Source organism: Schistocerca cancellata, chromosome 9 (assembly GCF_023864275.1).
Source record: "Schistocerca cancellata isolate TAMUIC-IGC-003103 chromosome 9, iqSchCanc2.1, whole genome shotgun sequence".
NCBI lineage: Eukaryota > Metazoa > Arthropoda > Insecta > Orthoptera > Acrididae > Schistocerca > Schistocerca cancellata.
This window is the reverse complement of record NC_064634.1, coordinates 336,740,174-336,757,817: the sequence shown is the minus strand read 5'-3', so window position 1 is coordinate 336,757,817 and position 17,644 is coordinate 336,740,174. Positions and strand designations below refer to the sequence as shown.

At 40.3% G+C, this 17,644-nt stretch overlaps 1 protein-coding gene across 3 annotated transcripts in view; it reads right to left on the bottom strand.

Annotated features, from left to right (window-relative positions):
- LOC126101604 (connector enhancer of kinase suppressor of ras 2) overlaps positions 1-17,644 on the bottom strand; it is a 157,608-nt gene that overhangs the window by 117,563 nt on the left and 22,401 nt on the right. For all 3 annotated transcript variants that reach the window (XM_049912283.1, XM_049912282.1, XM_049912281.1), the window contains 2 exons: positions 10,785-10,913; positions 8,297-8,529 (listed from right to left, as the gene is read on the bottom strand). In XM_049912283.1, the coding sequence (XP_049768240.1) occupies positions 8,297-8,529; positions 10,785-10,913 (362 nt within the window). The remainder of the gene's footprint in view (positions 1-8,296; positions 8,530-10,784; positions 10,914-17,644) is intronic.

Here is a 17,644-nt window from a genome sequence, read left to right as displayed (position 1 = left end):
ATGGCCTGATCAGGTAAGAGCCGATTTCATTTGGTAAGAGCTGATGGTAGAGTTTGAGTGTGGTGCAGACCCTACGAAGCGATGGGCCCAAGTTGTCAACAAGACACTGTGCAAGCTGGTGCTGGCTCCCTTATGGAGTGCCCTGTGTGTACATGGAATGGTCTGGGTCCTCTGGTCCAATTGAACACATCACCAACTGGAAATGGTTATGTTCGGCTATTGTTTGAAGATCATTCTGGACAATTCAAGTAAATGATTTTGCCACCCAGATCACCCAACATGAATCCCACTGAACAATTATGGACATAATCAAGAGGTCAGCTGGCACACAAAATCCCGCACCGGCAACACTTTTCAATTATGGACGACTATAGAGATAGCATATTTCTGCAGGCAACTACCAATGACTTGTTGCGTCCATGTCGAGTCGAGGGGGACAGACTGAGGAAACGTTCAGCAGCAGAGAGAGACCATGTACGTGGGGGATGTCAATATACAGGGAAGTGGCATCAATGGTGATGAGCAAGGCGTGTGTTAGGAGTGAGACGGGCACAGATTTAAGTTGATCTAAGAAATGGTTGGTGCCTTTATTGTAGGAGGGAAGTCTTTGTGTTGTAGGTTGCAGGTGTTGATCAACTAAGGCAGATGTGTGTTCGGTGGGTGCTTTGAAGGCAGCAACTATGGGATGGACAGTGCGACTGGGTTTGTGAATGTTAGGAAGGAGGTAAGAGGTGGGGCCTCAATGGCATATGCTGCACAGAGATGTGCAGCTGGCATAGACCCTCACTTATACAGTCCCATTGGTCAAGTAGCACAGTCATAGATCCCTTGTCTGCTGGGAGGATAATGATGGAGTTTTTAGGAAATGAAGAGCCTCGAGTTCTGCAAAGGACAGGATATTGTCATGTGTAGGGACCAGAGGAAGGATTGTGACACGCAAACAGAGGCATGGCGTTGGCGTCAACGGGGAGAATTGAGATGGCCATGTGGTGGAACGGACTCCGAGGTCATGACTGTTCTGTAGTAGAACATGCTCTGCAACAAGATATTGTGCATTGCCAGTAGTATTTACTCAAATCTAAGCCGCACTTTTTTTCTGGTTTTTGTAATCCAAAAAACCGCCTGCGGCTTAGGATCGAGTGCAAAGCAAGCGGAAGTTCTGAAAAATGTTGGTAGATGCCGCCACAACTAACTTCTGCCGTCGAACATATGTAGCGCTACACAGGCACGCTTTGTAGGCACAAAGATAAATTACTGGTGCCAAAACCTCTGCGCCAGTAAATAAATTTTAAAAAAAGGGTGGAAGACGAGCTTTTTTTTCTCCGCCCCGAGTTTCGACAAATGCATTTTCATACATTATCCAACGAAGTAAATACAAATTCCGTATTGTTCATCTTCGAATGTAGCAGAATTTCAATGTACTACGAAAATCCGACTGGCAAGACTGTTCAGGATGTTTGTCAATATGGCCAACTCTTACGTTCTGAATTTTTTCCTACCTGTGAGAAGAGATGGTTGCTAATAGGAACCTGATGAAATGTGAATCACATGCAGTATTCTCTTCACCATAAGAATAATATGAATGTAAACATTTTGTCATGTATTCTTTCGTGTTTGCTGCTATCTCATTTAAATCCCGTCTGCCTAATAAACTACGAAACTAGATTGAGACAACGGCAAACGCGGAAGAATATACGTATCGTGTCATGTTTATATTTGTATTATTCTTATGCCTAATAGTGATACAGTCAGAAACGAAGCACGGCAACTGACTAGATTTTTAAATCTAAGATGACTAATTTCTGTGCAGAATTTGATGTACTAAAGAAGCGGCCGCAAAGATTTTCAAACGGAGAAAAATTTTCGCCTAATTCTCGTTCAGAACATGTTCTATCATACGCAGTCTATTATTTAGTTCTTGATCATTATCAAAGAAAGCAGCAGTGTAAGTAACAGCAAATAGCAGTCTCTTGTCATTGTTTCGCCTTTTTTTTTTTTTATTTTTATAAAATTGTAGGCGGCGGTAGCGCGCACAAAAGCAAGCCATGCCGTGAGCGGCAACAGGCGGTAAACACGCACTATAAGAATGCGACAAACAATGCATGACACAGTATAGTAATGCATTTTCAGCTTCGAGTGACGTAAACACCTATAACAAAGAGAACGGCACTTTATCAGATCAAAGCAAAATAAGCAATCGATTCAAACCAGACGAAGCACGTGAAAAAGGAAGGGTACCTGTGTAAATACGGACGGAGTGCCTGACGCATAGCAATGGCTACCTGGTAAAGCTTAACTGCTAAGCTTACCACTCGAACCAAACTACTGTAACTGTATCGTCATTCATTCGACCTAAATTGTGCATCTTATTACAATGGACCAACTTTGTTTCGATTTGGAGGTGCGGCCTAAAACTTTTCTCTCCTCTTGAATTTCGAGTCTCAAATTTCAGGTGCGGCTTAGATTCGGGATTTTTTTTTTTCCCCTTTATTTTGAGTCTCATTTTGCAGGTGCGGCTTAGATTCGAGTGCGGCTTAGATTCGAGTAAATACGGTACACTCTCTGTCTATTCCCATTCACCCTAATTGATAACTCGATAACAACACCAATGCAGAAGGCCAAACAGTGTTTACAAGTGTTATGTAAACACTGTTCAGCCCTCTTCATTTGTATGACTATCACCAAGTTATCAGTCTTGATGAATAGGATTAGACAGACGGTGTATACTGGCAACCCATAACAACTTTTTGCAAAGCATGCTCTACAACATGAGAGTCAGACTTTGGTGCCCGATTCACCGCATGTGCCATCTCAATCTTACCCCCCTCCTCCCCTCTCTGACACTAGTTTTTCAGAACTCTGTGTGGGAACTGACATTACAATATGTCCTTGGTTCTCACCACCCATCTGGCCTAAATTTAAGTTAATTTCTATGGTATCAGCATTAATTTCTCTGGTCTCTGCATTTCTTTCCAGTAACTATTTCTTTTCTTTGCATGATGTTTTGTCAGCAATTGTCTTGTTTATTGCCGTATCTTCCACCTTTACGTTATCAGGCTTTCAAATCTTGTCCAGTGTAGTGCAACAATCAGTCTTTCCTTTTCATCCCATCCAGTAAATCTCATCTGACTTGTGGTTCTTGGAAAATTTTTTGAACTCTCCCCATTTCCTGAGCCTCGCCAGTCCTTTTACTTAACCCCTCTTCCTTCCCTTCCTCCCCCTCCTTCCACTTCAACAATTCTGCCAGAAGGAGTCACTGTGTGTTTTACCCAGCTGCCAGTTGATTATTTTCTCTGGTGTATAGCTTTTTTGTTTTTGTTAAAATATCTTTTCATTGTAAATCCAGACATGTCACTTATAGAACAAATTAAATGATTTGAAAATTGTATGTATGAAGGTTGAACACATTCATGTAGGATAAGAAAAAAAAAGCAAAAGAAAATATGTATAAAATATTAATACATAAAAGAAAAAAGTTATAGATGCACAAAGGTTCCAAAACAGATAGATACAATATGGACAAACAGATAGAGAACTGACAAACTGAATACCTATGATTGTGTGCATACAAACTACACTGGGTCAGCTGTAATATTTCTTTTCTTAGGCATCAATCCATTTTTAATATTGTGTGTGCCAAGCATCCCTGTGAACATTTTATTATTTTGATCAGTACGTTACCAGTCCTAGTTGTGCATCAACTTTTATGCAGGATGAAGAATAACTAGTGATTGCTCATGGCAGTAATTGCTTGCTTCCTTTCCTATTCTTACCTCCATTATGTTACAACTTTCCATCTCATAAGCACAAAAGCACACCAGACAAAAAATTAAGTCATTCCCAAAAGACATGACACTAATATTGTGCAACACAATCTCTGGCCTTGGCCCTGATAATGATCACAGTTTAGTGAGGTACAGAGTCCACAAGGTTCTTCAGGTATGCCATATCCAGCCAAAGCCACTCACTGATAATTATATCTGGTAAAACTACCATATTCTGGTGATATTGATAAGTTTCAATGGCTTCTCCAAATTAGTCCTAAAAATTTTCTGTTCGGTTAAGACTGAGTGGAATGAGGCTAATGATTCATGTTCGCGTTAATGTAAACAAATGGGGTCAAATCATGAAAAATCCTCCAAAACGTTATAAAGCAAGTTCTGGTCTACCTATACTCTACACACACTGCAGGTTAAAACACCTCATTGAGCCATCAGTGCACTTGACATATCGCATCATTTGGAAAGAGGCAAAATCAAAACTCATCAGACCACATGTGCCTCTGGTCAGCTACTGTCCAGTTTCTGTGTTATTTGGCCAATAGAAGATGCATAGTTTCATGTGCTACTGTTAGCAATGGCCTTTTGAAGTGCCAGACTCCAAATGGACATTGCATACAGTTTCCTTCATAATGTTTGTTCACAAACTGTTTGATATGAACCAGCATTCACTAGGAGAAGCAATTTCTGTTGGGTCTGAAACTGATGGATAACTGACAGGCATGACACTCGCCTCCAGTCCCTGCCAGTTAAGATGTTTTTACAATGGTTCTTCCACTGCATTAAATGGCTGTGAGTGATACACCATTCCTTGTAGACATGTTGGGCAGTCTGCACTGATATAGCAACAAATAGGACAATTTCGTTCATTGTGAGGTGATGGGCACTTCCAAACAAGATAGCTCTCTTCTGTCATCCTTTCACATATCCAAGTTGACCCATCTTACTGTGCTGATTCCATACAACCAATTGGCTCACACGCCTCACTTCACTGCCAAGACTTACACACTGAGGTGACAAAAGTCATGTGACAGCAATGTACACATATACAGACAGTGTAGTATCGCGTACATAAGGTATAAAAGGGCGGCACATTGGTGAAGCCGTCATTTGTACTCAGCTGATACATGTGCAAAGTTTCCCGATGAGATTATGGTCGCATGACAGGAATTAACAGACTTCGAACACGGAATGGTAATTGGAGCTACATGCATGGGAGATTTCATTTTGGAAATTATGGCATTCAATATTTTGAGATCCACAGTGTCAAGAGGAAGCCAAGAATATCAAATTTCAGGCATTATCTCTCACCACTGACATCGCAGTGGTCAACGGCCTTCAGACAATGACTGAGAGCAGTGGCATTTGCATAGAGTTGTCATTACCAACAGACAGGTAATACTGTGTGAAATAAGTGCAGAAATCAATGTGGGACATACATATCCGTTAGGACAGTGTGGCAAAATGTGGCATTAATGGGCTACAGCAGCAGATGACCGATATGTGTGCCTTTGCTAACAGCACGGAATCGCCTACAGTGCCTCTCCTGGGCTCAAGACAATATCCATGGCCTGGTCAGACGAGTCCCTATTTCAGTTGGTAAGAGCTGATGGTAGGGTTCGAGTGTGGTGCAGATCCTGCAAAACCATGGACCCATGTTGTCAACAAGGCACTGTGCAAGCTGGTGGTGACTCCATAATGGTGTGGATTTTGTTTAATGGAATGGACTGGGTTCTCTGGTCCAACTCAACTGATCATTGACTGGAAATGGTTATATTCAGCTACATGGAGGCCATTTGCAACCATTCATGAACTTCATGTTCCTAAACAATGATGCAATTTTTATGGATAATAATGTGCCATATCACCGGCCACAATACTTCACGCTTGGTTTGAAGAACATACTGGACAAATAAAGTGAATGATTGCCCGATATGAATCCCATTGAACATTTACGAGACATAACTGAGAGGTCAGTTCGGGCACAACATCCTGCACTGCCAACGCTTCTGCAATAATGAATGGCTATAGAGGCAGCCTGGCTCAATATTTCTGTAGGGGATTTCCAACGATTTGTTGAGTCCATGGCACATGAGGCTGTTGCACTATGCCAGGCAAAAGGAGGTCCGAAACAATATTAGAAGTTATACTGTGACTTTTGTCACCTAAATGTGTCAGTAATGAGAGATATGAGTTACATCTCCTGCACATGTCTAGATTGCTTAAGTTTATTATTATTTTATTTTGTTAACTGTCGTTTAGTTATTCAGTTATTTATACATTATTAAATTCAGTTGAACTGCATTTTTTACATAATAATGTGTAGCGACATAATAGTTTCATGAAACATTATCCAGACTGTGCAGAATCTCTCTAGTTCACTTCCGTATTCATAACACATATGTATCTGTGTGCCCGTAACATATATTTGCTATGTTAAAATGAAATGGCAGAGGCCACAGTATCAATAATTATAATCACTATGGTAACACATGGTATATTATGGTGTGTATGTGGATTTAACATGTTGATCTCTATCAGCAATACCCCAACCCAGCGCTGTTCTAACATGAGTTTTCCTGTACAGGTAGCTGTTGGCAGGACCGAGTATCCCAGCTTCCAAGAGTGCACTAGCGTACAATGTTTTATTTGATATCTGTTTAGGAACCCGATCAGCTGTTGGTTCAATGAACTATCTAATGTTTTAACAATAAATTCTGAAATGTACCACATTCCACCTGCGAGGGAGATGCATTTCCTCTTTGGACTGTAGTTACTTCCTGGATGCGTGTTCCTTGCTTACGGGTGCTCAACAGTGATGTTATTAGCGTTGTTCCTTAGAGAGCTAAATCTACAGCAAGAAGCAGAGATGGGTGACACACACTGTTATGGTATGAGATCGAGTATCGACATATACAAATCTTGAACAGAGTTGTGAGCCATTGTTGTCCACCATTAAAACCAATTTTATTTTACTTTGCTATTGTGACAAATGTGTCAAAAGTATTGAAGGGAAGAGACTGTAATTTTCCTCAAGGGTATAATACAGTGTTGAAAAGGTATTTAAACATGTTTCATTTTATAAACTGTGCATTTCCAAGAGTAAATGTATGTGCAAGGCTTCTTCAGGACCGTTGGTTTGTGATGTTTGCTGGTCAATCTGCATCACAATCTTAGGATACAACAGAAGGTGTCATCTATTTCTGCTTTTTGCTATCCATGGATCAGCTACAGTCCAAAGGGTAAAAATATCTCTCTCGCAGGTGGAAAGTGGCACATAGCCATATTTCAAAATTTATCATTAAAACAATAGAGAGTTCACTGAACCCATAAGTGGATCGGCTTCCTAAACAGATATTAAATAAAATGTCTCAGTCTCAGGTGCTGGGATGTTACAAAAATAAAAATGGGCAAACTGCTGATGCACAGTCAGGTACTCGTGATGAAGCTGTCATGATCATAGTGCCCTAGCTGAATGACTACACGCACAGGTGACCACATGGCTCAAGAATATGCAGAATGTGCATCATAAGGCCAACTGGCAGGTAGTCTACACTTACTGCACCAGCCCGTATCCAGAGTAATACCTTTAGTGCTCCAAAGTAATTGTGCTCTTTTAAGGGTTACTAACATTTCATCTAGTGAGCTTATATTCCTTAATATTCCTCCATCTTATCTCTCTCTATTTGAGTCCAATCTCATACGTCCTTCACTCACTCTACACTCCCCCCCCTCCACTGGCACTCCCACCAAGTTAATGGCTCCAACTGAATTTATTATTTACCCCCTTCAATGTTTAATTCCTCTAGATGGTCAATATTATTGCTCAATATTTCCAGATCAGCAACAATATTGATGATATGTAGATTAGTTTGAGAGGTCTTGCAACATTACTGAGAATATCAAAATCTTTTGAGATATATTATGCTATCTGAGAAACAGAGTGCTGCCTGTAAGACGCTGTGCCATCTGCGGGCAGTATTAACAATACCCTCATGTCTCTGGGGTTCTTTAGTTTTCACGGTTGTTTATAAACTAAAATAAGTTCAAAACAAGAGGAGGAGATTAGAACTGAAAAATTCTGAATAATTCTTGTGGTTATTGCTCACTAAACACAGAGGGCAGTACTCTACACTTATATGAGATAATCTATTTTAAAAAAAAAGGTACTTTAAGAACTGTTTGCAACATAGTACAGCAACTACCAGTAGCAACCACCCAACATTTTAAACTAGACTAAATGCTGCACAACATTAAAGCACATTTTCATTGGGCAATCTATGAAAAACATCAATAATATTCCTTTCTCACAGAGGAGTTCTTTGTTGCATCCAGTGATGCCACCCATCACAAATTTATTCATCAAAACATACTTTTGAGACACTGGAAACATACAAAAGGCAGACTTCACAAGTAATTTGTCAAATTTAAAATATCTCTAATTTGTGGTTTTCATAAAATTGTGTTCTGTTAGGAAATAACATGTTAAGTAGTACAAAGGAAAAATAGACACTTACCTCGGCAATGGCATTTCAAAATCTGGAATTGTAAGCAGCTCAGGTCTTGGTGATGGCAAATTATCATTCCAGCGAGAATATGGTGCAGCACGTTTTTTACTTGGCAATCTGTACGGCTTCATATAAATTTGCCCATATACTTTCGTATGCCGAGGGCGCTTCTTCAGAGTCAAAAATACATCTGTAGGGCTCTCTTCGAACAGTATCATGACTTTTTTTGCTTGCCACCCTACCTATTTATAGAAATAAAATATGGCATTTTATCCACCTTCAGCATCTGTGGTTGTACATATCAAAAGAATTAGCAACCAGTTGCATAAAATAAATTTAATTTCTTAATTGGTTTCAGGCACTTAGTGAGGGGGGGGGGGGGAGGGGGAGGAGGAATCGAGTGTAATGTAATGTGTTTGTGTTGAATGTTTATGGTGATTATGAGGCTGAGAGAAGGGAGAGCGTGAAGCCCAGTGCCCACACATAGGATACTACTCACAAATAGCATCAAGGGGGCTGCCGAGCTTAATGACCCCATCCGAGTGATGGATCACCATCAAACAGTGTCAGACGCACTTCATGAGACAGCGTGGAGAGTTTTGGTATTTAAACCAGGACAATGGTGTGAAGTCTGGTATCAGAAACTTTACGTCACCACCTCTCACTTGCCGGCCAAATATTGGCAGCGAAAATTTTTTCCGCTGCCGGGATTCGAACTGGTTCACCCTCACGTTGAGGGCCACTGCACAAGCATGCGTTAGCAACCTCAGTCACGGAGGCAGGTTATTGCGTGGTGGTGTTACGAACTTTCAGGAAAGATAGAAAGAGAGTAAAAGTATCAATTTGAAGTACTGTATCCTGGTCCGGAAACAAATGAGTCTAAAGTTATAAATGGCAATCTTTTTGGTATCTCTGACAGTGTAATACATGTACCAGTACTACTGTACTAATACTGTAGGGCCAAATAACAACTGAGGTCATACGTGCCTAAGTCAAAACAATAGAAAGCAAACACAGAGACAAGGGGAACGACTATATGTCAGTCCCAATGGAAAGAATAGGAGACATCTAAACAAGGCATGTGGAAAAAGGAATGGAAAGAAAAACACCACACAAAAATGAAGATCCAAACCTAAAAATTAAATGGCCTCCACCATATTGCTTCGGCGGATTTCATCATCCCTGAAAATGCATAAAGTCATCATAGAATAACCCAGTATCTTCATTAGTGTGTTGCTTTTTTAATGTTGAATGTCATGTATCAATTTGGAACATTAGGTTGCTAATGAGACAAAAGACACACAAATTAAAAACATCACTTTAGTTTAGTTTACTATTCATGGTTCAAAGGCCACACGTTTGTTAAATGTTGTCTCATTACCATCATTCACTGAGATACAAAATATAACATAAAAAGTAAAAATTACAAAAAATAAAAAATTCACAACATAATATTTTGTAGTATATGATACTTCTTGAAACTATTTCTTTGTGAAGTAAAGCATTATTGAACATTCATTGTCTGCAAAGTCTTCATCTGTTTCTTAGGAAGTTGCCAATTGTGACCTTCGAATGTCAACCTCAACATCATTACTTTCTATGTCTATACTGGAATGGTTAGCATTAAATACTTCTTCAAAAAGCTGCAAAATATCTGATTTGCCAATAATAATTGGATTTTCTTTCTTAGTCTCTATTATAATTATTAAAAAAGGCATTACATACATCCACTACATTATTAAAGCAAACAAAAATAACCTGAGAACAAGATGATATTGGAACTATCAATGAATACAATAAAATGATATCATCTGCCAGTTGCTGATAAGCACTGAAATGAAATTGCAGACCCATTGGACCAAACATGATATTAATAAGAAAACATGATTTTGATGAACTAAGATCTACTTTCACTTAATTTTCTTTGACACAAATGGAGTCAGGGAACAGGTAATGACATTTTATCTTGTTTTAGAATGTAATAAAATAAATTAGCAATGTTTCCTTCATAAATGTATAATTGATTGCACAGAATGAAAAGCATTACAATATGAGTGTGAAAAAGAGGGGTTGGGTAGAGGACAAGGGAGGGGTGTTGGAGGAAATTATCCATACTGCACCAAAAATCAAATGTATGTCATAAAAGTTGTTAGGTTCTCTAAAGCGTAGTGGCGCATTGAATAAGATACAGTCTTCATAAACCACACTATGCGAACAAATGTAATTAGAATGTACTACATATAAACACAGGACTTCTACAGGATATATGGAACATGCAATCATAAAAAATATCTTGTGTTATTTCTGTAACACAATTTGAAAACAAACTCATGAGGTAAAAATTACTTTTGTAGAGCTGAAAGTGAATTTAGTCTTCAACACACATTCAGATTATTAAAATGTTTTCTTTAAAATAACTTTGTAATCCAACAATTGTCATTTGTAACACAAAAGTGGCATGTGGAAGAAGTGTTCACATGAGCTAATCACAACTCACCACAGTCTGATAGTTGACCTGAACTACTTCATCACCTTCCTCAATCTTTCCACATTGATGTGCAGGTGAGCTAAATTTAATCTCGCCTATTTGATGAATACCATGAAAAGAAGGCACCAGGAAAAAGCCCTGAAAAGAAAATAAGCTCTCCAAGTCCAGTAATAAATTAAACAGTCCTCACCATATACATATACAACAGTAGCAGAGAGAGAGAGAGAGAAAGAGAGAGAGAGAGAGCATTATACACATAAAAGTAAAAGATTCATATCAATTGTACTAATTAAAATTTTATATATCCACAAAGAGATGATGCTAATCATCAGCAGTGCAGCCACTAGTTGTTTTCTATAAGTATGACACGAGGGCACCTGCCAGACATCCGCAGAGGCTCTGATGAAAATTGGAACGAGCTATCAATGTCGTACAATTGTGGACTTCTACAATAACAATACAGTAGGTGATTACATCAACTTTGTATAACAGCATTTATCCCAATGAGAGCATTCGGCCTTCATTTACACACTGAAAACTTATCCTCAACTTACAAGAAAACACCTTGGTACTGGGCTCCCCGATTTGCCTCAAACTGTGTGTGTGAGTATAAGCAGGTAGATGCCCCTTTCAAGTTCTCAGAATATGTCACCTGAGTAGGCCATAGTAAACGTAAAATGTTCTCAAAAGTTTTTCAAATAGAGTGCAAGGATTTTTTGGGAATAGTCACCAAATCAGTAGTGTGGTGCATCGGCAATTTGCTGGTTGAAGTTTGATTCCTGCTGCTACCTATCTACCATTATATACCAAATGAAAGCGTTGGTATGTTGATAGGAGACAGTAAAAAACACACGAACAAACACATACAAATTTCGATTTTTCGCAACCTAAGGTTGCTTCATCAGGGAAGAGGGAAGGAGAGAGAAAGACAAAAGGATGTGGGTTTTAAGGGAGAGGGTAAGGAGTCATTCCAATTCCGGGAGCGGAAAGACTTAACTTAGGGGGAAAAAAAGGACAGGTACACACACACACACACACACACACACACACACACACACACACACACACCCATCTGCACATATACAGACACAGGCAGACATACGTAAATACAAAGAGGTTGGGCAGAGATGTCAGATGAGGCAGAAGTACAGAGGCAAAGATGTTGTTGTATGACAGGTGATGTATGAGGGGCGGCAACTTAAAATTAGCGGAGGTTGAGGCCTGGTGGGTAACAGGAAAAGAGAATATACTGAAGGGCAAGTTCCCATCTCCGGAGTTCTGATAAGAGCCATGGCTCCTACCCTTGTAACCGCCCCCGGTGTAAAACCTGTCCCATGCACTCTCCCATCACCACCACCTACTCTACATCTACATTTATACTCCGCAAGCCACCCAACGGTGTGTGGCGGAGGGCACTTTACGTGCCACTGTCATTACCTCCCTTTTCTGTTCCAGTCGCATACGGTTCGCGGGAAGAACAACTGTCTGAAAGCCTCCGTGTGCGCTCGAATCTCTCTAATTTTACATTCGTGATTTCCTCGGGAGGTATAAGTAGGGGGAAGCTATATATTCAATACCTCATCCAGAAACGCACCCTCTCGAAACCTGGCGAGCAAGCTACACCGCGATGCACAGCGCCTCTCTTGCAGAGTCTGCCACTTGAGTTTGCTAAACATCTCCGCAACACTATCACGGTTACCAAATAACCCTGTGACGAAACGCGCCGCTCTTCTTTGGATCTTCTGTATCTCCTCCGTCAACCCGATCTGGTACGGATCCCACACTGATGAGCAATACTCAAGTATAGGTTGAACGAGTGTTTTGTAAGCCACCTCCTTTGTTGATGGACTACATTTTCTAAGGACTCTCCCAATGAATCTCAACCTGGTACCCGCCTTACCAACAATTAATTTTATGTGATCATTCCACTTCAAATCGTTCCGCACGCATACTCCCAGATATTTTACAGAAGTAACTGCTACTAGTGTTTGTTCCGCTATCATATAATCATACAATAAAGGATCCTTCTTTCTATGTATTCGCAATACATTACATTTATCTATGTTAAGGGTCAGTTGCCACTCCCTGCACCAAGTGCCTATCAGCTGCAGATCTTCCTGCATTTTGCTACAATTTTCTAATGCTGCAACTTCTCTGTATACTACAGCATCATACGCGAAAAGCCGCATGGAACTTCCGACACTATCTACTAGGTCATTTATATATATTGTGAAAAGCAATGGTCCCATAACACTCCCCTGTGGCACGCCAGAGGTTACCTTAATGTCTGTAGAAGTCTCTCCATCGATAACAACATGCTGTGTTATGTTTGCTAAAAACTCATCAATCCAGCCACACAGCTGGTCTGATATTCCGTAGGCTCTTACTTTGTTTATCAGGTGACAGTGCGGAACTGTATCGAACGCCTTCCGGAAGTCAAGAAAAATAGCATCTACTTGGGAGCCTGTATCTAATCTCCAGTCCTGTAACCCAGAAGGTGAACATGATCAAAGGCAGAGCTACGTGTGAAAGCACCCACGTGATTTACCAACTGACATGCCTACACTGTGAAGCATTATATGTGGGAATGATCAGCAACAAACTGTCCATTCGCATGAACGGACACAGGCAGACAGTGTTTGTTGGTAATGAGGATCACCCTGTGGCTAAACATGCCTTGGTGCATGGCCAGCACATCTTGGCACAGTGTTACACCATCCGGGTTATCTGAATACTTCCCACTGGCACCAACTTATCCGAACTCCGGAGATGGGAACTTGCCCTTCAATATATTCTCTCCTCCCGTTACCCACCAGGCCTCAACCTCCGCTAATTTCAAGTTGCCGCCCCTCGTACCTCACCTGTCACTCAACAACATCTTTGCCTCTGTACTTCCGCCTCGACTGACATCTCTACCCAACCTCTTTGCATTTACATATGTCTGCCTGTGTCTGCATATGTGCGAATGGATGTGTGTGTGTGTGTGTGGGGGGGGGGGGGGGGGGGCGTGCAAACCCAAATCCTTTCGTCTTTCCCTCTCCTTCCCTCTTTGCTGATGAAGCAACCTTGGGTTGTGAAAGCTCGAAATTTGTGTGTGTGTTTGTGTGTTTTTTATTGCCTCCTATCAACATACCAATGCTTTCGATTGGTAAGTTACAGCATCTTTATTTTATTTTTCCTTAATTTTATTTTATTCCTCACAATGTTAAACTGATAATTATAAAATCTGAATGTATTTAAACAGTTTGATTTGTATATGCAAAGTAAATATATGTAGTTTATTTATAACAACTTTAATTTCACTAATTAATACAGTTAAAAAGGAATTGCTTAAATGGTACATTTCTGACAGATTGTGATTTCAATAGTTCCCAGACATTCTGTACTGGTCTCTACAGTAGTGAACAGCGTCTCACCAAATGTATGCACGATTTTCTTGGGGGGACTCTTCTTATTTTATTGGGAAATGGAAACCCAACAAGAATTTTCTACCAGTGAAGTGACTGGTGAAAGTATCAAAACTAACCCCCCCCCCCCTCTCTCTCTCTCTCTCTCTCTCTCTCTCTCTCTCTCTCTCTCTCTCTCTCTCTCTCACACACACACACACACACACACACACACACTTTTACTCTATGCAATCCTATTTAACTTGTAACAGGTTCTTTCTTCAAGTACAGCTTTAATGTTGATTACAATCCTAACAAATATCCCTCTCATACTTACATGTCTTGGCTGATAAGAAGAAAGAAAGAAATAGAAAAAGGTGGCACTAGTAACGACAAAATTGCAGTCACCAACACTGACATCAACACTGAAACATGGGAAGATTTCAGAATAAACAACGTGTTACGAACAAGTGACAATGAGAACATTACAACAATGGGCAATGGTGATCGCATTCCATATTTGTCAGAAAATTTTCAGTTTATTGCTAATGATACCTGGATAAAAAGTTTCGAATATCAACATTCAAGAAGACAGCGAAAAATCATCAACTGTCAACAAAACTGCAACATGGAAGAAACGCTGGAAGAAGCAGATTACATTTGTATACATATGAGACACATTAAGTCTAACTTCAACCCTGATTATATAATTAACAGTGTATCGAATGGATGCCAGTGTGAATCAACATATAACAGGACAATTGGCAAAGATTGTTTTGGCAAAAAGCCCAATCTGTCCAAAACCACCCACTCTTATACAGCTCAGTACAGTTGAACTGCTTCAGGGAAACTGTTCCTATAGTCCGTGAGACGAGTGATTGGTACTGACAGTTCTGGCGGGCAGACGGCGCTGTTGCCGAACGTGGCTCACAGCACGCGGCGCCCTGTCTGGTACACGCATTCTCTAGCAGCAGAAATAAAAGCGAGACAAAATACAAGTCGTATTGATACGCGTGAATTTATTTCAAGTTGATGCTTGAAATATATTAACTCGAAAACTGATACGAGCTATTTAGTACAAGTATCTAAGATGCTGAAACATAATAAAGTTTTTGTTAAACTTCACAACAGAAATGAAAACTATTTTCGCAAGTTGTTGAACATTAGCAGTTTTGGTTTCCATTGTTAAGTATTAGCATTATTAATTTGTTCTACTACAAGCTACAGAATAATTGGTCAGTGTATTAAGAGTTATAATCTGAAGAAAGTACTCACAATACGATGATCTGGTTGTAGATCGATAGCAAACTCCTCCTTACATTCCTGAATACGTTGTAGTTACTGTAATGGAAAAACACCACTCACATCACTGTCAGAATCTGATTTGACATTGTCTTCCTCAGCACTACTCGAACTATCACTGCTCTCTCCCAGATGTATAATTAAATTTTCGATGCATTCTTCCACAACCCCTTCGGTTTCGGCTGCCTCTCTGATGGCACTTGCAGTGCTGTTTACCATTTTAGCCCACGTCTCGCTTGTCACTTTATTGATAGCTGCTGGAAGGAGAGTTTCCACTTCAGAGATCGTGAATTTTTTATTGTTTGCAGCAATGTAATTTTTTATCTGCACCCACACTCCTTCAATTGCATTGAAGTGACAGTGGTATGGAGGAAGCCGAACGATTTCATGCCCGTGCCTTTTAGCAATCTCGTCAATTACATATGTTGGAAATTGGGGTTTCTTTTGTGCCACAATTTCGAGCAGTTCCGCCTTCCTTAAATCTTCTCTGAAATCTACTTTTCGCCGTTTCAACCACTGAATGATATAGTCTTTTTTTGTTGCCAAGGTTGGTGCCTTATCGTGTACAACGGAATGATAAGGCGCATTGTCCATAACAATCACTGATGGACTTGTCAGATTCGTCATAAGCGATGTGTCGAACCATTCTTGAAATACTACAGTGTTCATTTCTTCATGGTAATCTCCCGTCTTTTTTGACTGAAACATTTTCAAGCAGTTTGGCACAAAACCTTTCGATGTTCCTGCTTGTAAGACAATAATACGCCCTCCTTTGCCAACAGGCACTGCCATTGTCCCCTCAGGCGTTCCATCATTCCAGCCTCTACGTAAAGAATGGCTGGCATTGACCCCAAGTTTCATCTAACCACACTATACTTTCAAATTCCACACCCATGATCCTGCGCAGAAATCTGCACCGCCATGCAACTACATCTGTCCTTTCCATTAATATTTTGCGTCCGTTAAACAGTGAATAGCTGAAGCCTATGTCTTTCAACACTGTACGCAATGAAAATTTGCTCCCTTTAAAAAGACTGTCTTTCTGAAGCGACACCAGTAATTTAGATAGAGTGGGATGTTCCCTTCTCTTATAATAGCTGTATATATGACGATGAATAGCGTCTTTCTGAAAATCGCCCAAAGCTGTCACCTGCTTATTTCTCGGTCGCTTCTTTCCTGGTGTGTGCAGCTTTGTTGTGCCACTCTCGTCACAATCTACACTATACTGTTATTTCCCTATCTTTACAACAGTGTTCTTACGTATTTTCAATGCTGCTACAGTTCTCTTCACAACCTGAACAACAGGAATTAAGGGCCCACCTTTGTCCTTTTCTTTCTCAAAGTAATCCCTCACAGAGCACACGAATTCACGGGCCTAGGTGTGTAGCACACTTTTCTTCCTCCGTTTCATTTCTTGTGTTGGGCTGGTACTACCCGCCGCACTAGACATTGTTTACAACGAAACATAAACAAAGAAACACTAAAAACAACAAAAACGAAATAAACTGCGAATTCAACTTCAGACAAACGACGAACGACCACACCGCCTGCACGCGAGACACTGGTAAGTTTCATAAGCGCGCGTGACCAGGTATCAGAGCGGCAACGTGGCCCTTGCTACCCGCTCAAAGTCAGGCCGTCATTGGCTGCCTGCCTGCGGTCGCTAGGCAATGGAAAGACGCTACCGAGCTGTCAATACCAAAGACTCGTCTCCCAGACTATATGTGTATTTTTATGTATGCAAGAGCCTGCCAATAAATTTGGTCCTTGAGTTGCCAGTACCGTCAAGAAATAAGAAGGATATAAGAATGTTGTCATTACTTGCTCCAAGTCAGGGAAACTAATAAAAGAGCTTTACGTAAAATTTTTGGAAACAACATTAAAACCATATGTTGCTAACAACAAATTCCTTCTGTTGATGGATTTTTGAGGTGACCAAGCAGATCTGACATTGTATGATGAGACATTCATCAATGAGGAAGGCAAACTAATGTGTACTGTGAAGATAATTCCACCCAAATGTACTCCTCCTCCTCAACCCTGTGATGTATGTTTCTATCGTTAAGTCAAAAATCTCATTAAAACATAAATCAAACAATGGAAATTCCAGGTGGGAACGTCAACCATGTAACAAAAAGATAGAAAGTAGCAATCTATCTTTTTCTTACATTGTTAATTAAA